The sequence below is a fragment of the Sturnus vulgaris genome, chromosome 8 (genome assembly GCF_052056855.1).
Source record: "Sturnus vulgaris isolate bStuVul1 chromosome 8, bStuVul1.hap1, whole genome shotgun sequence".
Taxonomy (NCBI): domain Eukaryota; kingdom Metazoa; phylum Chordata; class Aves; order Passeriformes; family Sturnidae; genus Sturnus; species Sturnus vulgaris.
The window spans coordinates 31,417,015-31,441,822 of NC_142250.1; the positions used below are offsets into that span (position 1 = coordinate 31,417,015).

Genomic DNA, 24,808 nt, shown 5'->3' on the forward strand with positions numbered 1-24,808 from the left:
ACTTTTACCACTCTTTAAAAATCAACAAAATAATACATTTATTGCACCTTAATAATACACATCTGAGAAGTTAACACCATTAAAAAACCTTTCCAGCTTTCCTGTTGTAGTATAATAAATCATTCCAAATATGCACAGTAATTTCTAGAATTTTATTAAAATACTTTGCTGCTATTGGATCATTTCACACAACAGAAAGTCATTACCCAGAATTAGACCACTGCACTCAGCTACAATCTGGGGTAAAGCTGATTTCTAAAGTAGTACTCCGAAATACCAAGGTTTTCTGCGTTTGAACATTTTTAAAATATTAGAAATACCTTCGAAATTCTGAAAGGCACGAGGAAGGATAAGTGCTAAACTTTAATTCTCTCTGAATGCTCTTTGACAGTCTGATCTTGTTTAACATGGAGCCTTTGTGCTTAGGAACATTATGAATTGTCACCCTAATCTATTGGCAACACTTTGCCACACAAGAAAAACAACCTGCTCAGGAGACAGAGGAGCCATCTATCTGTTACGAGCACTTTGCACATCTCCCATTCTGACATCTGCAGTGGGCAGCAGCTCTTCTTACCACAGTCCAGGTCCAGAATTATTTATTGTACTTCTCAGGCTGGCTAAAGACAGGAACTAGAGTCTTTAAGTATTCTACAAGCCTGACAATTGACTCTTACAAAGCAGTCCTTTAATTGGGAGGCATCACTGCTCAAGGGGAGCTAACTATTGGCTCTATTTTATTCTTTTTACAACAGAGTAATTCATGCTGTAACTTGTAAATTACATTTCTCTCACAATCTACACTAGATATTGCATAGTGCCCGCATTACAGATATCTGTGATTTGTTTCTGAAGATCTTACTAAAAACAGCTCTAGAGAAAATATTGCCATTTGAGATCAATTACTTCTGCCTCCTGTTAGTGTCCTAGCTAGTCACTTATTGATTATCTTTTAAGTATGATTTTAATTTTATGGTGTCGATGTAGGATTAAATGCATATTTAAAACATTGAGTTAACTAAAAGTAATTATTAAAAACAGCATATACAGCTGCAATGCTAAAACCACGAGTTTGAAAGGCAAAATAGAATAAGGCTTCCTGTTTTCTTAGCCTGACAAAGTGTCGATATTGAGAAGATTCTTATGGTGACATTTCCCTCTTTAATGCAGGACCAAAAGTTTGCAACATTTAAATCCTTGACTTAACGCACCAGGAAGGAGATAACTCTCTTTTTAATAATCTGAGGGGTTTATAAGCTTACTTGCAATTAGCATAAATGAAAGCTACTATCAGACTGTGTAATTATTGCCCAGCAATGCAGTACCTAAGCCCTAAAAATGACAGCTCCACAAGTGCACCCACTCTTTAAAGTGTGTTTAAGAGTGATTTAAAGCAGGTAAGAGCAGGGCAGAGTGGCTGCCTGCAGTGGTGTCACAACAAGCCACCTGTTTTCAGAAATATCCCTGTGACATCTGGGATGCTCAAATACCAATACATTTTTAATAAATAAATAAAAACATAAAGCTCAAGCATCACAGTTATTCACCATTTGTGGTTATGCCATTGAGGATGTCTTTAATAAATTGACAACCTCACCCCTGAGTCACCAGCTCAAACACAGCCCAAGACTGAGACTTCCACAGCTGCAAGGGGAACGACACACAACAAGCTGGAGAGAAGGGGAAATGTTGAGGGACAGAGAACTGAGCTACAGAAATTGTTTTTGTACTTGGCACCTTTGCTGGCACCTCCTGCAAGGAGGAGAAGGACTGAGCAGGGAATGAAAAATGAGCTGCTTTCCCTTTTCCAAGGCTACCCAAGCCTGTCCCCAGCACCAGGGCTCCCTGCTCTGCTCTGCCCTGCCAGACTGGCCATGTAGGACTGACAACTCCAGCCTGCAGAGATAAGGCATGTGGTACCATTCTTCAAATCGGATAATTCTAAATTTGTTCTCATTTATGCTTGTGAATCTTCCCACAGCTCTTAGAGAAAGGTCAAGGGCATGCAGATAAGATATTTTTAGCTATACAGCAGAAACTTATTAAAAGACTAAATGCAGCCCCAAGTCAGATTCAAATAGTTCTTTATTTACCAAATTCGAAAGCACTGTATGCCTTTCTCCCTAAACATTAACACAGCTAGAGTTAATAAATTTACTTTTTACCCAACCCAAAAAGAGCTGTCTAGGTATTTTTAAAATGAGCAAAAATTAAAAAAAAACCACCCAAATACATCACCAAACCCTGTGTTCAACAGTTCTCACGGCAATTTATAGATAAGACTTATACACTAACACACATTTCTCTGCAAGTCCTCTTTAATTTTCTGTTACAAAGGTGGGATGTTTGGCAAGGGAAAGAGACATCTCACACATCAGCAGCCTTGGGGAATGTTTGCTTAGAAACACACATAGTTTGACCTCTCAGAGGATCAAATCAGTTTACTTCATCAGGTCATGAGTGTTATCAACCACTGCAAGTTTGTGTCTCTATTTCACTGTTCAGGAGACTAAAATTAAGTAACAGATTACGAGAGAAAGAACTGACACCATTCCTGAGTCTATATGGGTTGATTTTAAAGCTGTAATTTTCATGACTTTTTTTTATGAGAACACTATAGGCAGTTCTTACCCCTGCAATCCTTTAAAGAAATCTGACAAGCAAATTCATCAATTTCTAATAGAATTTCAAATACAGCCGACACCTCGCTGTCTTCAATCATGTCTTGTTTCATAACTGTGTATGTGGAGAAAAGACATGTCTGTCTGGGGCCTAATGGATAACATGATGTACATTCCCGTGGCAATAGAAAATGAACAACAATAAAAATTATAATTTACTTTGCTGTCAGGTGCTGATCCTGCAGGTGTGAAGGAAAGCAAGTAAAGCTGCAGGGACTGGGTTTTGATCTGGTATTGTATTTAAATATTTTGCAGTTGGGATTTAATTGCACCTAATCTGCTCAATAAAATCATCTTCACTGTTATTAATATCCCAGACTAGTGTTATTATATAACCCTAACCTATTTTTTTTTATACAGACATTTTAATCTGCTGCTTAAACGTTCATTAATGCAAAGCCACTGCTATGGAGAATACATTCAACTCTATTTGCAAGAGGCAAGAATTCTTTGGAACTACTACCAAATGCTAGTATTGCCTTACTTAACTTTGTTTATGGTCTTATGACAACAAACATCAGCAAAACTTAATCATTAATCCTAAAAATATTCCATCTGGAAAAGAAGACGACTCTACAAAGTGCAGTGTCATTTGTAAACACAATGTGGTATCATCCAAATAGTCAAATGCAATATATGAGTTCATACATAACAGCTTTTCGATGTCTCCTTTCTTTCCTGTTTCATTTCTAAATCTGAATAAATAATCTGCATGCCAACTAACCTAAACGATGAGTTATTTCCCGTTTCAAGAATCCTGAGATGCTCAATTATCTCACACAACTGCCAGCCATCAACTGTACTTAATTGCCTGTATGTTTCAAGTCCACTTCATGTTTATTTATATCACTTGCATGACACACTAGATGCTTTATGAGACCAGAATAAGATGAGATATGTCACAGTCTAATGCTTAGGGATATGACAGGAACCGTATTTGCTTTTTTTAATCATAATTTTTCAAGGAAATCTAAGTAAATTAAATATCAGTCTCTATCTTCTCCACACCCTGCAGCTCCCAGTGATTTCTTAACCCATAGGACACATTTGAACAAATCTGACAGAGGAATGAATATGAAGTTCTTACAAATTTTATGAAAAACCACAGTTTCAGACCCAAGCAGACCTGACAAGGCAGGTGTGCCTCTGGCTCTGAGCCATTCCAGGAGGGAGTGAGGACCCCCAGTCCCCCAGCACAGGTGTAACACCCAGCCAGCTGCAGCACCTGCTGCCCTGCAGAGCTGAGATGTGGGACAGAGCTAAGGACCAGGGAAGGGACACAGGGACATGTGGACAGGGCACAGGAGAGAGACAGGAACTCTGTGCAAAAAGTGGGGGCACCCAGGGGATGGAGGACTCTGGTAGGAAATCAGGCTTTGGCAGTTCCACCACTCAGGAACAATTCCTTTTATCAAACAAACCACGTCTCAAACACTTTACAGGGGGGGTGAGAGAACCATGTGGAGAATGCTGAGAAAAGCTGAGTTTAACACAAGTTTGCAGCAACACAGAAGGTGTTGCTTCACCAGAAGTCCTGGATGAGGGAGGACAGGGAGGCATTGGGGAAATGAAGAACAGAAGAGCAGGGTGCAAAGCAAAGACGTCAGACAGGAGAGTGAAGACAAGTGTGTCACAAAAGGAATGGGAAAAAGTGCAGCCAGATTTCTGAGGAGTAGCAGAAGAGGAAGGCAGAGCCACTCCATGCTGCAGTAACAGAGAAAAAACCCTGGAACCCCTGCAGCTGGAGGGGATTTCGTATGGGAGTTACACAAAGAGAGAGGAAAGTCGACAATCAAAGAGGGGAAGGCAGTACATGGAAAAAGGTACATCAAGGCAGGAATGAGCTGGGATTCTCAGCTCAGGGGATCAGCAGTGCTTAACATGAGCCTGACTGCCAGGGCTAAACCCAGAAAACACCTGCAGAAGGATGGAGGCTGTGGGACTGGGGAGCAGGAAGAATCCTTGTGCTGTCTGCAGTGAAGGAGAACAAAGAAACAGCCATATCTGGGTTTGCTGAACTTTAGGGTGCAGAATTTAAAAGGAAGAGCATGGAAGTTTTTTAACACTTCTGAACCTCATCAGCTGCATGACAAAACATTAATGGGAAGATGCATTTTATGGAAACCAGAAAGTGATAAAATCATATAACCACTGAATGCAGAAATTCATCTTTATTTATGGGTTCTACTCAAATTGTTTGATACCTTCAAGTCTCTTTATCATTTCCGAACTTTCTATGCAGCAAGATCTCTATCTCTATGCCATTACACTTTGTGTCATGCCTCTCTCATGTTAAATTTCAAGCTGAGTGCAGATTGTACAGGACAATAGCCTGACACTTAGAAAAATTGTCAAAGCATCATAGTAACTAAAGAACTGTTCCAAAAATAACTTAATTGTGGTAATGCTCTACCTATACTGGCAGCATTATTGCTGCATTAGTTTCATCCATGGAAAATGCAAGAATATAAAAATACTACCAAAAATAATATAAATTACAGAATTACATTTCATGAACAAAACCAGCCACATTTCTAAAAATCAAAGCTGTAAACACATTCCTTTCCAAGGCTAAAACAAAATAATGTGCATCTTAAAAGAAGAAATGTTAGATCAGAAATAAGTATCTGCCTTGCAATCCAGAAATCATTATTTCATCACACACAAGTATTTTACTCTTAGCGTTTTTAACATACTGTCAACTCCTGACAGTTAGCACTGGCTTCTCCAAGACTGTCAAAGATATCCCTGAGAGTCAAATACAAATAGGGCTATTTAAAAAAAGAAAAAAAAAGTTTAAAAATATCTTAAAATGCCATGAGCCAGTGTGCAGAATGCCTGCCATAAACTGCACCTTGCTGTGCTATCAAGAGACAGAAAGCTGCAGGATGCTGTTTTTTTGGTTCCACCAGGGAAAACTGCTTTCACAGAAGGCATTTTGGAAGCCCTGCAGGGAAGGCTGCCATAGGAATCTGCCTACTCAATGCAGTCCTCTCTTCTGCACCATCCCTCACGCCACCTCTACCACTGATGCAGTGACAACAGGGTGGTCACCACACGAACCAAGCAGCTTTTGCTCACTCTCAGCATACCACCCCAGCAACTGCTCCATCAGCAGGCTCACTGTGTCCCACCACCCACTCCTGAGACACAGCAGGCTGCAGACACCTGACTAAACAGGGAACCCAGCCAGCTCTGCATGTCTGAGGTCCCCAGCAGCCCATGCATGCTCCTGCTCATCACATCCCTGGAATGGTGCTGCCTCTCCCAACAGATAACCTGATTCTGCTGCCCTCCTCAGTGACCTGATCTCTCCTTGTCATCCCACCAACACCACTGGCAGTTCCTCTGTCCTTTGCTCCTCTTTCAGAGAAACTCAGCAAACCATAAAGCTGGCCTGTAATGGGAAGCAAGAATACAGTTTGCTGCACGAAAGTGTATATGCATATTTGTTCATTTAATATCTGACCCACTACACCATAACTGAGGCTTTCCTGCAAAGCTACAGATTAAGGGATGTCAGTTCCATTCTCCAAGGATGTTACTCTAGAAAATATGTGGTTCACTGCATACATTATATTTGGTAAAGTAAGTACTTTACTACCATGCTTTTTCAACCAGCTATATCCCAATACTTCCCTTTGAGGCTTGAGGAAAATACTGCTCAGCTCTGAGTTTCCTTCAAGACTTTTAACTATTCTCTCTTATCACTCTTGGCATTAAAGAAGAGGCTGAATATTCATACATAAATGCTTTGTGTTGCATCATCAGGCACTTCCTCCTTCCATGGAATGGATTTCATCTTGTGTCCCATGTTGAAACAGGTTGACAAAGCCTGCCTAGACTACTGGGACAAGCAGAAACATTACATTTGCACAAAGCTGTGCATTTTAAATGCTTGAGGAACAAAGACCTTATCTTCTGTTTTACAGCTCTTCAAAGAAATTAGCAAAAAGGTTCCAATAATCTTGCCAAGGAAAGCAACAAGGACTAAACAGAGTGTTACATATTCCTATTTTCAAGGCCTGCTGAAGGTAAAGTGCGTGGGCACCGCCTTTAGAGGCCAGTCAATCAGTTACTTCAGCATGGTACTTAATTCTCCTCTCATAATCAGATCTAGCTTCAAGAAATGCAGAAAACAGGATATTCAAAGACTTCCTGCAAGCCAACAGCCACCAAAGTGATTTTCTTTTGTGTGAAGTCCAATCTGATTATAAAATTGCAGAAGTGGAAATCAGTAACTGGTATCTATGCACCCTCGATAACTTGTTATCTGCCTGGAACCCAGCCTAGTTGTCTCTGCAAAGAAAATCTGCACTCAAAAATGTCAAAATACATAAACATTGTACTTGCTTAGATTTTGTTTTTGTCAAACTATTTTCATTTTGTTAAATGCAGCTAAAATAGGTGCCTGGTTTGTCTGTCTGTCTGTCTTCTAACAGGACACAAATTCACACTCAAAGATATGTGTAAAAACAGTACTCCATATTGGTTCAAGGGCTATTATTTTAATGTATTACCTTATAAAGAAAAATACAGTTCTACATGTGACAATCTAATGTAGGCTAAACATAACAAGTTTTTACTTTCCTCTTATCAAAAGGCTCAACCTCACATCAGAAAACCAGAACTAAGCAAAAGGAAAAAATACAACGGGAAATAGAATATATCATAATGAAGTAAGAAGATTTTGATAGGTTATGCTTAGTTTAGTGGGAACAGAATCAGATTGCAAGACTCCTTTTAACCTAATAAGAACTGGTTTGTTGCTTATGAACTCAGGTGCACATACAAGGTAACTAACATGAGGTTATCTCAGTTTTTCTGACTAAGCAGCAATGATATGGGGGTAAGAGCTAATAAAAGCACTGCAGAGAGTAGACAGAAATCAACATTTTTAGTTTTTTTAAAAATTAAACTGCCTTTGTAGAAAAGTGGCATCTCAAATAATCTTACAGAAATTTCATAAAAAGACATAGTGTTAAATTAGAAAAATATGTGGCATTTGAAATACATACAGATTTAGGAATAGAAACAGGATTAGAGGCCTCAGGCTACAGGAATTGGAGATGTCATACAGTATTAATTCATGGGAAAAGCCACTAATTCACATGCCACAAACCCCAAAAGGAAAAGCAGTGAATCTCTTGGCTAGGAGAGAGATTCTAACTTATCTTTCTGATAAACAATCTAAAAAAGGCCATGCATGGATTCTACAAATGAAAAATCACTTATCAGGTTGGAAAAGAGAAGTAAATAATAATTAAAGTGTCTGGGACTTATTAAACAGAACACAGCCCTTACATCAGATCAAAAATTACAAAAATTAATAGGGAAACACTCTGTTCTTGATTAAAGGAATTTTGGGGATAATGGAAGTTTTGGGGAAATTAATTCATTATGACACAGCTTCCTAATAGCAGGAAGAGAAGGTATGAGGAGAAGCACACAGACAAGGAAGCTTTGTGTCTCTGAATCCTGGGAATTCGGACTGAAAAGCCTCAACCTTCCTCCTCCACCTTTGCTGATGGCAACTTCTCCAAGGAAACACCAATAGTTCACCCTGAGTGATGTCTTTACCCTATCCCTGAGAAGAAAAATATAACGGGGAGGGGGCAAATAGGTGCCATCAATACTCAGTGCAGGTTTTATGCTGGGGGGTATTACCTTATAAAAATCTGTCACATCCTCGAGCAAGTGTTTTGCACACTGAATTTGTTCTTTCCTCACAATCAACTTAGTTATTTGTGAATAAAATATACAAGATGCATACAAGACTTTGAAAAACTCATAGGAAGGTAGGAAAACTACTGATCACCCTGCTCTCCTGAGCAAGGGAAATATCCTAGAGGATCCTAGATCCCAGAGCCATCCTCATGCATCCTACAGAAAGAGTGTAACAGCCACCAGCACACACATATTCACTCCTGAGTTCCAGCACTGCTGACTTTTTAGTCTCAACTTTTTACATACAATAAAAAAAGACCTTATTGACCAGAACTGTTTCTGTCTGCACTTACAGCTCAATCAGTGGGCAAATCAAACCTCATGTGCTGTGTTCTAACATGGAATGACACATTCCAGTGGGAAGTCCAACATGCTGTGCTGTCTACTGAATTCTTGGTTTTAGTTTAGAAGTTTACTATAATAAATATAAAATATGCCCTTTTCTAAATATAAGCTTCCATAGACCTTCCACAACAAAAGATTCCCAGAGTTTTTAGATCAGGCAGCCTCTCATGGGAACAGCAGAATCAGGAAATGCTCCCTTTGACATTCTATCATATGAGCCAATCATACAATAATTTCTCTGATTTGTTAACTATGCAAAAGGCACTTTGCAAAAACAGTTTACTACACTAAGACGAAATAATGGCAAAATAATTAACTTCCATCAGTTCTGTGCTTTAGCAACCAGAAACAATGCCTAACTAAGCAGCATGTAACCAACCAAATCTCCACACACTAACAGAAATTCCTCTGTTTTAACAAATGTTCTGATTTGTGTAGTCTGTTCTTTTAAGATTATTTCTGAACATAATGGGTATAAAAGAAAGAAGATTCACAAAGCTGAACAATGGGATAATAAGCCTATGAATAACTAGGCAACTTAGAAGTGAATCCATGGGAGGAGAGGATTTTGTCACCCTAAATGCATTGATCTAAATAGCCAACTCTTTTTAACACTGAGTATTCTACTTACACCACTTCACAGACATGGCTTAAGGCATTTTATTCAGATGAAGTGGCTCACCCTTTTCAGCTGAAATAAATGAGACATTTCAGAAACATTACTTTGTTAAGTATTTCTTTGGGTATGTGCAGCTACATTTTTTATGCAGGATATTTTCTTACAAGGTGCCCTAGATGACCACTATACTGTATCAGTTAATACCTAAATAATAACATATCTTCCAGTTGCAAAGCTCAATGTCAACTACAATACAAATTTAAGAGGCAAACCATTCTCCAGGTAGTAAAAAGCCACAGACAGCTTTAAGAAGTTACTAATTCAAGCATCTCTCCTTAATGTAGTGTGAAATTCACTTCTGAAATCCAATCAACAGATTTTGCATTTACTGTAGTTGTGACAGAAGTCAATGGCCTTAAAATGTTTTCACCTCTCAAAAGTTCTAAAAGTTCAAGCAAAAACGTCTGTTTAAGCAAAATCTTTACATCATAATAACTAACCCAAATCTGTTACCCTCCAAAACAAACACACAAGTCTTCAGCAATTTGAAGAGCTGCTTAAGAGGAAGAAATTCACACCCCTGAAGCAGAAGCACCACATCTGACATATCAGTTACAAAAAATTTTCAAACCTAGATATGCCCAAAACAAAAAAACAAGATAGCCCAGTCTTTAAACTGGGAAGACTCAAACTTAGTAACAGGTTTAGCCATATATTCTTGATTTTTCTTCTAAATCAACATATTGATGGTTGAATTAAAGAGAATGTGGCATCCTGTCTCCATAGGGGAAGCAATTTTGAACATCCATCAGAACAGAATTACATCCATAGGGGAAGCAATCTTGAACATCCATCAGAATAGAATTACATCAACTTTAACTGGTTTTAAAAACTGTCCTTCATTTGTCAGACTTATGTACACTACAAAAGACTTATGTGACACAAAACAGTCATCTCAGCCAATGATCTCCCCTTTTACATACCACAAAAGAAAACCACTGGGATTTTCTACACTACTGCAAAAATAAATACAGAAAGGGGCAAAGGCATTACACTTGATACATATCAAGTCATACAGTACCACAGAATGGGCTCTGTGATATGAAAGGGTTAATTGCTGCTTTTAGTTACACACAAGTAACTTTAATGGGAGTGAACACTGCAGCAACATCTACAAACACAATGTCCACATTAGCAGAACACCAGTTATGAAACCCCTGTCAACACTACTTGTACAGGGATTGTTCTGTTTGTTTGTTTTAATCAAATTTTAGCAAGTTCTGCTATATTTGTAGAGCTCTGCAAAAAACCTGTAAGACTGAGGATAAAGAATATAACAAGAATATGCAAGAGTAACCATGACGATAAGAAAAATGCTTTTGCTAATCTTTTTCTTTCAGCTAACAATATTTTCAAATACTGGTGTTTTTCCACTGGAAAACTGGACAACTTTTGTTTGCTGCTCCTTGTGAATTCTAGGCCTCCCATCCTTGTAAACCTGAAACTTTTGACCAAGGCAGCAGCAATTTGGGGTGCACTGGTAACATGGGATGAGTTCTAACTGTGGTAGGATGGACATCATCTGCTGGCAACTATATCTTACTTCATTGCTGCTCTGAATAGGTGTATGAAAATTAAATTTTTAAGGTAATTATTCTGCAAGTAAATGAAGAATAAAAATAAAAAAAAAAAAAAATAAAAAAAAAAAAACCAGAAAGGCAGAATGCAGATAGGGTATTTCTCTGGAGATCACAAAACTGCTGACATAGGTTAGAATTTGGCCCCAGGCAGGCTGATCATAAACTTTAAGAAAATAGCCTGGAACTCCTCTGCATTGATTTTGTCTTGGTTTTATATTAAGTTGGAGTTTTAAGCAATAAAAAATAAAAGAAATAAAGATTCTTCAGAGATTTGTCTTTGCTCTCTACCATTTCTCCAACAGGCATGCTCACCAAGTAGGACAATGCTTTCAAAAGATGTATGGGATAAGGATCTGAAGTCATATATTGAAAAGTGACTAAAGGGACGATTTTCAAAGGCATTAAGATACCTAAAGATGCATTAAGCACTTAAAATTTTCAAAACTGCCTGGGCATCTAACGCCTATTTAAATCACTTAGTCCTTTCTGAAAATCCCAATGGGCAGTTATCTACATTTTATGTGTCTATATGCCTTTGAAAATCTGTACCATTAAATACTTAACAACCTAAGTCCCCCTGGCTCTTAATGGGACTCTGAGTTCTAAAAAGTGTAAGTACATCTGAAAATTGGTCAAGCCACTCTCCCTGGTCTTTTATTTTTTTTCCCTTTCTTTTAAAAAGGCATCTCCTAATGGCTATCCATAGCATGTCAGCTAAGCAGAGCTTCAGCACTGTCCACCTCACACACTGCACTGTGAACATTTGATTTGTTTTATGGAGCTAAACAAATAAAAATCCAGAGTACAGACTGCATCCTCAAAAAAAAGACTTCCTGAAGCTCCTGAAATTAAATTCCAATCTGTAACCCCAGTGAATGTCCCAAAAAAACCACGTTTTCAGTAAATATGACCCCAAATGAGTAGACCTTAGGCTGATAAAGAACTAACACCATTGTTTAATACCCATGCAACATATTCAAAATACCACAAAAAAGTTCGGAAAGGCAGCCACATAGCAACAAGAAGAAAACAGAAAAAGGAGGAAGTTGTGAATAGGCTCTTTAAAAGGGCAGCGGTTCCAGAAAAGAAGACAAGCTTTAATTCTGAATTTTCTTTTCTTAAAAAACTGTATGCCTTATGTTTGCCTTATGCAAACATTTGAAAGATATATCTTCTGATCTTCATAATGTCAACAGGAGGTAACTTGCACTGACCAAATTCCCAAAAAGGAACTGACTTGTAAATTGGGAACGCAGGGAATCAGATTGCCACCTACAGGAAAATTTAGCATTTATTGTCAAGAATGACTCAAAAAGAATACAAATTGCCATCCTGCCAAGCATTCTTTCACTTCAAAACCAATTAGTCTTTCCTTTTGTGCAACTGTATCATGAACTTCCTAAATCCAGGAAGCCATTATAATTTCTTTGTATTTATGAGTGCTGCTTGAGAGTTCCATAATTCAATTACAAAATCGTATGTCAGTTAAAGAATTTTAAGTCTGCTTACCTGATACAATTGGAGCTAGCCTGAATATGTCTGATAGTCTGCTGTTAACTGGCTCGTAAGGGGAATCTTCAAGCAAGTCATTTCCTAAGGACAAAAAATATTTGGAATTTTTTTCTTTTACACAAGAATTCGGGATAAGATTTTTTTGGTTTACTTTTACTTCATAGCAGGTTTAGCCCTTTAATCCCTTACAAAAGTTTATATGGCTACTTCTTCTCAAAGAATTACCTATTAAAATACCTGAAAGTAGCTAATTGTTTATTCCTATCCTAGATCCCTTCTCTCCTTCCTCCTTGGGTAAGGTCATAATTTGCAGACAGCCTGTGACATCACAGGGACTGTCCCATCTCATGCCAGCAGGAGAGAAGCTGTAGTAAGGATGTTCCTCTTCATTCACCATAACAGCAGAGCTCTCTTTTAGAGAAGCTCAGCTAACAGCCAAAAACCAGCATCTTTGGTATGAAAAACTACTAACAAGATGCTGCTGGAAGAGAAATTTGTTATGATGCAGAAAACGTCCGTTATTACACTTAGCAAAAAAAAAAAAAAGTATGGACTCATTAAAACATATGGATAAATGAACAGAAAGAGATTATTCCCTTTTTGTAGGAGCAACTTAAAAAAAAAAGTTATATGGGGAGCAAACTGAAGTCAGCTTGCACCTTCAACTCCAGGGCCACAGCAAAAGAGGACTAAAAATTATGTCTCTCATATGTCCTCAGCAGACTAAGAGAAATTTGCCTTATGAATAACAGAGGAGTTCTGAGTCAATCACTGTCATATCTCTTCTAACTGGCACATCTACATGCTGTAGGAACCATAAGCTTTGGGATTTTTTCTGCCTCAGCATGCCCAGGGAATACTGCTAGTAAATATAAGAAAGGAAAAAATAAACTTTTACTTTAAACAATCATCTTTTCATATTACATTTAACTTTTAGCAAAAAGGCTAAGAAACTAGTTCCAGAGTCCTGTGGTCTTGTTGGGTGAGTCCTAATTATGGAGTTTTACTATTATTTAGGAAAATGTCTCCAAATGACTGTTTGTGTGGCTCTTTCACATGCCCGTGCCCCTGTCTTTTGACTGTGGTTTAGGAAGGTCAGCTGGGTGCCCTGGAGGAGACTCTGCCTGTGGATTTCCCAGCGCACGAGCGGAGCCGCAGCTGTGCCGGGGGCGGCAGCTGCGGGGCACAGCGAGAGCTGCGGGGTCAGAGCCCGGCTCAGGCTCAGGCTCAGGCTCAGGCGCCAACCCGCACCCTGCGCTGGGGGTTCTGCGCTTCGCCACGTACCCTGCAAGCTCTGGTACATGCTCCAGTAAATGCGCAGGCAGTTCTTCTCCTTCTTCATGCCCCTCTTGCAGCGGCAGTTGTACAGGGATTTCTGCTTCAGAGCTTCCATGGCGCTTCTGCATTCGTCCTTCGCCTCCAGGCCCGTGGCCCGGCTGAAGTTGCTCTCTTTGCCGGCTACACACTGCCTCAGTGTCCTGAATTTAGTACTACAGCTCTGCTCCTTCAGACACTGATCGCTGGCTTTCACGCAGTCCAGGCGCTCCCCTCCAGGCAGCCCGCTCACTTCTGCAGACAAAAGTACATCTATGGAGAGGAGACACAAACCAACGCGCGATCCCGGAGCGGGCAGGGTGGGATTCACCCGAGCCCAGAGCAGCAGCTGGCAGCACGGGGCACCTCCTCACGCTGCACATGCGGCCAACCCCAGGGACAGCACCTTGCAAACCTCCTGCCATAGGAAAACGCACACAGGGTTTCCATGGGCTTAGATCCACTTTCGGGGAGTCCAAGGAAACAGTATTTTTTAACCCTGATAGATGATTTATGAGGAAACACAAAAAGGAAAAAAACCCAGAGGGGTTAATGTGCCTGACAAAACAAGCATTTCTTATTCCATAGATCCACTTTGGTGAAACAAATCGGCTTTCCATTCCAGGGTTTAACTGAGGGGTTAAATATTCAGCCTCACTTTCCACAAGAGCTTTGCTGTAATTTCACTTACATCCAGGAACAACCCGTTCGGAGAGATAAGTATCCTCACGGATTGGTATTAGCTTGTCTTTGCGTCAATCACTTTTTAAAGGCTGTACACACAGTTTTGCTTATTCTATATGTATAAAGGTAGAATTTGTGACTTCCCCCTCTCCCCACTTTTCTCCACGTATGATGCTTTTGCAGGAGAACAAAGCAAATTGCATTAACTCTCTCCTCTCCATCGTGCCCCCGTCATGCTCCCTCAGACACATGCGGATGGAAACGCAAACCTCTCCTGTGGAAAGGAAACCAGTTTGAGCTGCAAACCACTACCAGTCGGGCATGCTGCCAGGTTCAGGTGAAGATGTAATCCTTCAGCTGGTCTTGTCATTCCCCACCCTCCTCAGGCAGCCTTATTTTATTTAAATGAAAAGTTTCCCTGTAACTTGCGAGAACCCAAATTAACAAGAGGCTAAACAGGCAAGTACCGAAGTCGGTAACCTACAGAGCTTTAAACGCAGACCGGGCTAGCTGATGTGAGGCAGAGCAATAAAAACTACTGGAAACTTCACTGTTCTGCCTAAACAATAGACTGACAACCATCAAGCTCCCGGTCCCATAAACCCTATGCTTTGCTTTATGAAGCGATGTGCAGACCGAAATCAGGCACCAGCAACTTACCTACTAAGGGCAGAGCGAAGTACAAGAGAACGAGAAACATCTTGCTGTCTTCGGATGGTTTCCCCAAACGACTTGATGTGTCACAACAAAGATGATCAGCATGTAGATATTCCAATATCGCCGAGGTCTAAAGGCTCCAAGTTCAGATCCATTGAATTCAAGGAGGAAAAAAAAAAAAGCCACCAAGCAAAAAAACCCCACAACCCCCTCTCCTCTTCACCGCTACCACCACGGGCGGCAGGAGCAGCGACGCAAACGCTGAGCTTTTCCCTTAGATTTCAGGTCTGAGCAACCTGCAGGCACAAGCACTGACTCCAGTGCGGGAGCGAGAGGCGCACGCACGGGTGTATGTGTGTATATGTGTGTGTGTGTGATGTGTGTGAGTGAGCCAGCGGCAGCGGGGCAGGAGCGCCGGTCGCCTCCTTGGGTGGGCAGCGCCTGTTCCCAGGGAGGGACCGAGAGCGCACGGGGGGCGGGAGGGGGGTGCACACAACACCCGCAGCGCCCGCCCGCCCCCGGCCCCGCAGCCGGGGCCAGCCGCTGGCAGCCCCGCTGGCAGCCCCGAGTCGCGGCTTCCCGAGCCCCTCCGGGGCAATTCGCCTCTTCCACCCCCCCGACCGCAACTTTATTGAGGCGCCGGGGCGGTGCGCGGGGCTGCGCGGAGCGCTCGCCGCCGGGGTGGAGCGGAGCGGGGGTGGCCGCTCGTGCGGCGCTGCCGGCAGCCAAAGTTTGCCAGGGAAAACTGGGACGGGCGGGCGGGAGGCGCGGCCGCTCCGGTTCCGCCGAGCCCCGAGAGCGGCCCCTACGCCCGGCGGGAGCGGATCCGAGCGGGCGCCGCCGGCACCGGGGAGAGGCGGCGGCCCCGCGGGGATGCTCCGCGGGGCTCGGCGGCCGCGGCCTCCCCCTGCCGGCCCCGCTGGCCGCGGGGGAAGCCCGGGGCGTCCCGCAGCGGCCCCGGGGCGGCGGGAGCACCGCCCGTCCTTCCCCGCAGCCTCCGCGGGGCGGGCGGGCCCCGCACCCCTGCAGTGCGCGGTGCGGTCCAGCCCTCGGCCGGGGCCGAGCGCGGTGTATCGGCTTCTACTCGGCTCCTGAATAAACAAAGCGAACATATGTCCCATATTCGTGACAGATGGTTCAAACAGAGAACTATTTAGTGGTTTTCCCACAGTTGCTACTATGTACCACTCCCCCGAAACCCAACAAAATGCAATTAGCCTAAAATAGCGTCAGCTTCCAGATTTCCTTATTTTCAGATGTGGAAAATTTGATTCAGGTGTTTTTATGTTCTGGCTGCAACCAAATGTGTTGTTTTGGGTTCATTTTTTTCCATTTTTAAAAGAAGTAAGCATTTTTGTCAGCAAGCTATTTGGCCCGTTTGACTCAAGGAATTTACTTCTTGCAATAAATTTTGCCTAAAGGAGTTTGAGTTGCCTCATGAGATGGGAGATGATCAGGCTGGCCACTTTTATAGCAAAAACTGGATGGCAGATGGAGCTAAACTGTTGTAAGGTACTTCAAAACACTTATTTAAAAGCTTAGCATATGCCAGGATATACAGAGAGTACAACATTCATAGAACCCAAATGGAAAGGGATTATTTTTGTTTTGCTTTGCTGTTCGGGTTTATTTTCCCCTCTCTTGCCACTTTTTCTTAACAGATGGATTTGCATTTCTACCAGAAAAAGAACCTCAAAACCCATGATCCAGAACAAAAATAAACAAAATCCAACAGAGCCCGAAAAAAACCTGTGTAAAGTACTGGTTCTCTCAGTGAAATTGCAATAGTGATATTGCAACTGATTAAGTCACAAGTTTTATGGTTTGGTTGCTTAATGTGAAGAGGCATATACTATTATATAGTCACGAAGTCTATTATCTGCTGCACGTACAAGGATGTAATTGGAGGAACAAAGACAATGACCAGATTTCTGGAGTATTTCAGGATAATTAGAAGGTGCTAAGTTGGTGATAGCATTGACAATTCAAGACAGTTTCAGCTTTTCAAATAGCCGGTATTTAATGAAACAAGTTGGTCTTCAAAACACTTCGATGGAAATTGAGCTGGGTAATATAGAGAGATGATTACTTCTTCACTGGTAATTTTGACATCATTATGGCACACGATAAGCTCTGTATAGAAGTTATCTGTGTATCTAACACAAAGGTAGCATAATTTTCCTGTCATTTAGAAGCCTAAGTCAAGAATAGCTACAACATTCACAGCAGAGGATAGCAACTGAAAATCAGACTGAAATCCAGGCTATTTTTTACAATACCATTCATGGATTAATGTCCTGAATACATATATACATACATCCATACACACATACATACACATAAGTTATTTGGCATTTTAAAAAGCAACACATTGTAAATTTCTACATTAATAACTACTTCTGCTGTTATAAAACACAGCTTTTGTGGGGTGTTTACTGTTACAGTAAAACTGAAATTGCCTTTTAAGTGTTAAAAGTTGAATAAAATGTCGCTGACAGTTCAGAAATAACAAAACAGCTGGAAAACATGCATCCAAAAATTCTAAATACTATCTAAACACTCCTCTTGCCAGTATTTTGACTCATCTCTGGAAAACTACCACCCAAAGTGAAAAAAGGTTAAAAGGTTTTAATAGAAAAGTTTAAAATGCAACCATGTTTGGAAGTCAAGATCCAAGAAGAAGTCCATACAGTTGCTCAGAATATCCAGCTGCTACACAGTCTTTACCCGGACAGTAGGTGGGAGTCAGCTCCTTACAAACCACAAGGACATTTTTCCATTGCAGAAATTACCTTTTTTTTTTTTTTTTTCATAGATGGAATTATTTATAAATTTCTGTTGCAGACAAAACCCCATAAGCCACTCTGTCGCTGGAGTCATAATCATTTGGGTCTTTGCCTCTTACTTGCCCTGGGCTAAAATTAAGTAATTGAATGTTTTGCTGTTGATTTCGGTCAAACCAAGGTCTGCCTTACAACTTGTATCTGTCGATCACTCAACCCATGAGTCTCTTCAGATAAAAGTAAAATGAAAGAATAAGCCACAAAGAAGTACTTAATGCAAATACTTTAAAGATATTTAAGCTTTTTTGAATAGTCTGCTGGTCAAGTTTTATAAAAAGTTACAGAACAATTAATATAAAATAACATAACATATATAAGGTGCAACTGGTAAGGACAAACACTTCATGATAGGACAACACAATCACCACTGGATTATTGTTTAAAGGCCATTACAGTATAAATAATGTGGAAGGCAGAACCAATTACTTCAAGTTACTTCCTGCCAGCATTACCTGCCAGTACTTCAGTCTTTATGTAGTTGTAGTTACTGCTTTCTTTCTAGTTGGAAGCTGTTATACAATGGCTGGTTTTCTTTCATGGGAAACTTTTCAGAAAGAAAAGACAAAGTAATGTGTATAGTGGTGTTATTTGACACTGAAACTTCAGTAAAATTAGTGTTTCAAGTCCTTTTCTTTCCAAGCAGGTTGAGGTAATTGTAACCCCTAGCACTGGGCAGTTTTGAGCTTCCTCTCACTTTGCAGCCTGGGCCCAAATGCTCTGAATGCAGCACCAGCACCAAGCGGCAGCACCTTGGATCCATCCAGGCCATCTGCTCCTTGAGGCCAGGCACACACTGTGAGCAAAATCAGAACTTTGCTGCATTCAGTCCTACTGATGTCCTTCTGCCTCCTCTGCATGTAAACTAATGACAGCAAACTCTCAGGAGGTGTCACATGCAGAGATGTCTCCCTCAAAGGCAGTGGATGTTGTTTTGCAGCCAGTTCCACTTGCAAAGGCTGGAGCACCGTGTTGGGTTGGTCTGGCTGGCAGCGGCTCAGATGACGATGTACCCTGAGCTGACAAGGAGGCTGAATTAATCCATTGCCTGGCCCAGGGTTAGCCTGCAGATTCCCTTTGTCACCTCTGCCACAGACCTCCTTTTAAAGACTGAACTCTGCAAGAAAATATTGAAGTTGGAGCCACTGAGCCCAGGAAACATTACACAGTATTATCTGCAGTGCTGCTAGGTATGTGAAGAGAAAGTATGCTGAGAATAAGAGCAGTGCCATGAACTTTAAATACAATTCTTAGGGGAGTGAAGAGGTGAAGCAAAGCTAAAGCTGAACTAATGAGTCAGATCTAGCAGGTGGGGGAGAGCAAGCAAGCGATGGGAAAAAGTCTGTGTGCCATGGGAGCACAAAAAAGTAGTGTTTACACAGGAGGCTTTCTTCAATAATGAGAAAGGGAGAATAGAGAAGTTAGAGAATTACTAGGAACTGGGGGAACAGTCTGAACTGCATTTTTTGTCTTACATTTATCTGCTTACCATCAAGTCAAAGTGCCTTTTGGTGGGAATAAGGCAAGAAGGATTTGCTCAAGGCATTAAAGTTTTGTAAAGGGCAGATTAAATAACAGCGTTCCAAAAATCAATTTTGAGGGGCTTATGAAGCCTTGAATGGGCTTTTGCAGCACAAAAGCAAGATTGAGTCTTTACTGAACCTGTCATTTATTTGGGTTTAGAGCTTTCAGTAAGTATCAGAAAAAACATAAAACAAAAGCAAAGTAAGCAATGAGCATTCACACAGCAATCAAATAAAAAATATGTGGAGGTGCAATCCAGATTACTAAGTGACTTAATTGTTGCCAAAGTGCAAGAAAAGAAAGTCACCCTCTCATGTCTTCCACCCCTACCCCTTCTCCCTGGGCTTTTATCAGACCTGGTAGTGAATCCCCACAGCTCTTCTTAGCCAGGAAGTTTTTCCTAAACTCTTGTGTCCCTGTCTTCACCAGAGGTTGTGCTGATATACTGTCAAGCCACCTGGAATAAGGAAAAAAAAAGAACTAATAAAAAAAAAAAGGAAGAAAAATAAAGCTACAAAATTCAGTAGAAGAGACACAGAAACACCAAAAGAGTACAATGCAAGTCAGAGTTTGTAGTTAAGAAACACAACATACTGGTTACCCCTAATACATGCAAATGCTGATAGAACCGCAGCTACTTGTGAAGGTCTGTATCTTATAGAAGTGATTCTGTTTAACTTTAATTAGTGATATAAAGGCATAGACTCTGATATTTGCCCAAACTGGTAAGAAAAATGTTGTTAGGAGAGGCCAATCCCTGGATCCCTGGATTTAGGGATTTTGCTTTAAAAATGGGGTAACACCGCCCCCTAGCCGCTGGCAGGGACAGTGCAGGCTAACGTGGGAAGGAATTCCTGCCTCCGCTGAAAACGAGGTGAGAATTCCAAGGCACAGGAGGATCCAGCAGCACAGAGACTCGATGTGGCGCAGTTAAGTAAAAGTATAAAAGATGACCAAAAAAATGAAATATCCTCTAGTAATCAGTAGTAATTCAGGTGCCCAGGGAATGTAGAGCAATACAATTCAGATGCTACAACAGCGTCATTTGAAACTTCAGCTTCCAGATCACCTGGTCAGAGCACGGTGGTTGTGAGGCCACGGTTGTGGGTTTGATCTCCATATGGGCCATTCATTTAAGAGCTGACTCAGTGATCCTTCTGAGTCCCTTCCAACTCAGAATATTCCGTGTGATTCTGTGAAATCGTCCAGCAGCATCAATCTTTAGCATCCCCTGGGCATTAACAACCAATGTGATTCAACCAAGGTCACAGTTTGGTAACTTGAAACTTTCTTTTTGTCTTTAAAATTTCAGTGATTACCAGCAGCCTGGTCTTCTGTAATCCATTTGATCCTGAACCACGGGACAGGAAACCCTACCTTATACTACATAAAATATATTTACAATAATGAACCTCATCGTTTTTACAGAAAAACTAGAGCTAGGAAATTACTTATTTTGTCTATTGCTGTAAGAATATAGCATCCACACTGCTTTAAAATCATAACTGTGTGAGCATTTCAGACCATTGAAATCAGATTCTTGATCTGAGAAAATCCATGTTAAATTGAGACTGGTATCTTGTATTTGCATACTGCTTCACTTACAGGTAGATTCATTGCCCTCCTATTTTTAATTGAAAGTGATGAAAATTCTGTGTATAGAATGGTGTGTAAAGGTGGTGAGATTTTCTGTTCAAACATGCACAGCTCTAGTGATGGGTATTCAGCTTTCACTGTTCACACACACTTACAGAGCAAAGCATATTAAATCAGAGAGGAACATTTTGCTTTCACTTACTGTACATATCTTCTTCTAAATTGTGGGACCAAATCTGCACTGACACCTGCCCCGTGTAGGGAAGTCAAAAAAGATGTATGGAGGTTAAAGTCATTTTAGAATTTAGTGATCAAAGGCAAAATTATCGTCTCGGATTTTCAAAGCCGTATTTTCTGTACATTTGCTAGAATAGCCCTGACGAGTGAAATAAATTTTTGTTCTGATGGTATCACCAAAATTGTAATTTTATTGGAAGTTTCTCAAAAGGTGAGTGACTCTGTCAGTGTTAATTTCTGCAATCTCTGTTTCATCAGTCCTCCTCTGAGGTGAGAAGTTTTGGGGACAAAAAGTCACGAGATATTTATATTGGAGGAGAAAGGATATGAAGAAAAAATGGAAGTGGAAGAAACTAGTGTTGTGAATGCCTTGAGAATTTTACTGAGAAACCAAAACTGAGTATTCTCAGCTGTAATCAGCTGCATGTCACAGTATCTCTAGTAAAGGTGCAGCAATATTGGGGGGTTCATTGTTTGTTTTGTGGTTTTTCCTGTGGGGAAGGTGGGGGGTTTTGTGCCTTGTTGGGATTTAAGGAGGAATTGTGTGCTTTTGTAAATTGCTTTTTTTGTTTGGCTTGTGGTGGATTTTTTTTTATTCGGGGTGGAAGGGGAGAGGTATTTTTTGGTTTGTTTACACAATTTTAAGAATAGCTGCAAAAACTTCAGAAAAAATGAAAAAACATATCAGAATTTGAACTCAGAGGTTTAGTCATAAAAGGTATTCAATAAGTATGGGATGAAAAATCAATATTCCTTGAATCAGCAACGTCTCCTTAATTAACTCATGCCTTTTTATTAATATAGTTTGGGAAGAACCTTATGATGAGATAATTCTCCTTTAATCCAATTGATTATCAGATGGAAACAGTGTTGAAAATCAAGACCTGTTTGTTCTATTGAAACAACCCCATAATCCCATTACTTGGCTTCTCTGTAGTGCTGCAGAATTCTGAGGGAGCAGTGCACACACCGAAGCAGTGAACGTGACACTCTGAAAGCCAGAGTCCCACCTGATGGCATTTGCAGTTTCTTCCCTTTTCTGTGAGCATTCATTACATCAACAGCTCTGTCTGTTCAGGAAGTTCCCCTGGTTTAATCATGTGATGCACAGTTAAATCTACAGCACCTGTTTTAGATGGATGGAGTTACCTGCTGGTAACAGGTAAAGGAGGCTTTTTTCGTGTCTGCCCTGCAGTTTCAATGGCAGGCATAATTCATGTGAAAAACAGCAATGCAGACTTTTATACTTGATCCTGAAAGTCATTTACATGTAACTGTAATCTGAATATCTCAGAATAAAGTGTATCCTAGCTCAGCAGTAAAAGTAACCACATGTGAAGGACTCCACACTCTGTGTGTGCCTCTGTGAGGTATATGGACATGGAATTACCATTTTCTCCTCACCAAATCCATCCCTGAGAAACATTACTAAAGGTCATACTTCTGAAATCAGCAATGGCTGTAGACATGAGCAGCTGAACTTATAACTTACTTTATAAAAGGCAAAAAGACTAGGAATCCAGCCCCAAGTAAGGAAAAGAAGTAAGTTTCTGATGAACTCATTTTCATAGGAATTTCTGAGTTATTAATTTATGAAAAAAGAAAAAACTGTTTGCAGACAAAATGTTAAGATAAAATGTAAATACTTTATAGTAAATTTAAAGCTGTAACAAATTACCTATACTTTCACAGTGTGACCCCTCCAAGTTTCTGACTTGTTTAATTATCCAGTAGAACACTATTTATAACAAAATAATGCAAACTTGTTTAAACATGTACAATGATGGCACCTTGCCAGTATGAAATGTAAGCATGATGTTCACAGAATTGCAAAAATCCAAAGCAATTAAGATTAATATCATGGTTTCTGAATTTGATTACATTATAATCTTTATGACTGGAGCTAGTCAGAGTTGTTTGGTTTTTTTCTCTTAAATTCTTCTAATTTTTAAAATATTTTCAGTATGGGAAAAAAAAATTATAGTTGTTACTGTCTGGAAGTTACATGTCATCACCAAAACAATGCTATTTCCTGTGATTTTTGAATTTGCCCTTTTTTTGCAGAGCTTCAGTAAAGATCCAGTTAATATTGCAAATATCAAAATTATATTCTTTCTGTAATTTAAAAGAATATTATTCAACATGTTTATGTGCTTTGTGACACTTGTCCATACCCACTTTCAATCTACTGTAAACAGACTGAATTAAAGTGATGTGCCAACCCTAAAGTAAAAATAGCACAAATTTCAAAATTATTGATTCCTGACAGTGCTTGCAGGCATTAAGCTATACTTTTTCAGGCATTTAAAATAGCTCGCTCTGACACAGAGACACTGTATTGAAGAAAAGCTGAAAATGTACTGACTGCCCAGTCAATATTAATTTAAAATTGAGGTTTAGATCTTTGCTAAAAGTGAAAAAAATTAATTTTCAAAACTCCTTTTATCCCATGGGATACCTTCTTCCTCAACCCAAATCACAATATTCTTACCATATTTCGAGGTCTCAATCCAACACTCTTGCAGAGAAACCCATTCTCCTGGTAATTACAATGAGCAGTGAAATACTCCTCGGAGTTCGACATTGTAGAGTTTGCTTTCCATCCTGTGGCTGGACTTACAAATTCAGCTCTACTCAGGTTTCCAGCTGGGACCTTGGAAGGGAGGTGACCAAACACTTTGCTGCTCCATCTGAGGTGGTGTGGGACGCCAGTACAGCACACAAGTAAAATCACACGGAGGTGACTTCCTGCCAACAGAGGCTGGTTCTGCTTAGCAGCAGGACTTTTCTGATATCAGGAAACTAAGGCTTGAAAGCACTGATGTTTGTATCACAGTTCTCTGTGGAATAAAAGGGGAATAAATGTTTTATGGCAATAACTTAGATAAGAACAATAAAGAGGCTGGGGCATGTAGGAGAGGAGTATTATAGTATCTAAAATGCTTAAAATGAAATTGCCTTCAAAAATCCTGTGTTTCTGACCAAAACTTAAAACAAGCCAACTTAAGATGGCCATCCTGATTTTGGCCATGTAGAGTTAGTAGCTGTTACAGTGCTGAGTGTGGATTTAGGATGAGAATAACATTTATAACACACTCATGTTTAGTTGTTGCTGAGCAGTGCTCACACCATACAAGGACTTTTTTCTCCACCCCATCAGGGAGGAGGCTGGGGGTGCACAAGAAGCTGGGAGGGGTCAGAGCCAGGACAGCTGACCCCAGCTGACCACAGGGATATTCTATACCACGGCTCATCATGCCCTGCATATAAATTTGGGGAATAGCTGGCTGGGGACTGCTGCTCAGGAACAGGCTGGCAGCATTCTGTCTGTGGCAAGCAAATGTTTTTCATTTGCATCACTTGGTTTTTTGGGGGGTTATTTCTCCCTTTTTGTTATTCTCATTCCAATTTATTATTCTGATTTTAGTTATT

General features: G+C 40.5%; 1 protein-coding gene and 1 long non-coding RNA gene across 2 annotated transcripts in view; both read right to left on the reverse strand.

Moving 5' to 3' along the window:
• The window catches only part of GFRA1 (GDNF family receptor alpha 1), a 133,844-nt gene extending 117,917 nt beyond the window's left edge, over positions 1–15,927 (reverse strand). Inside the window, exons 1-3 of the mRNA XM_014872548.2 lie at positions 15,183–15,927; positions 13,809–14,093; positions 12,522–12,605 (exon numbers count right to left, since the gene is read on the reverse strand). Coding sequence (XP_014728034.1) covers positions 12,522–12,605; positions 13,809–14,093; positions 15,183–15,222 — 409 coding nt within the window. The 5' untranslated portion in view covers positions 15,223–15,927. The remainder of the gene's footprint in view (positions 1–12,521; positions 12,606–13,808; positions 14,094–15,182) is intronic.
• Positions 15,928–17,173: 1,246 nt separating this feature from the next.
• LOC148223050 (uncharacterized) lies at positions 17,174–24,008 on the reverse strand. Its single transcript, XR_015805033.1, has 3 exons — positions 23,868–24,008; positions 19,900–20,000; positions 17,174–19,136 (listed from the first exon to the last, which is right to left on the reverse strand). It is a non-coding gene; the product is annotated as an uncharacterized LOC148223050 (long non-coding RNA).
• Between the last annotated feature and the right edge of the window lie 800 nt (positions 24,009–24,808).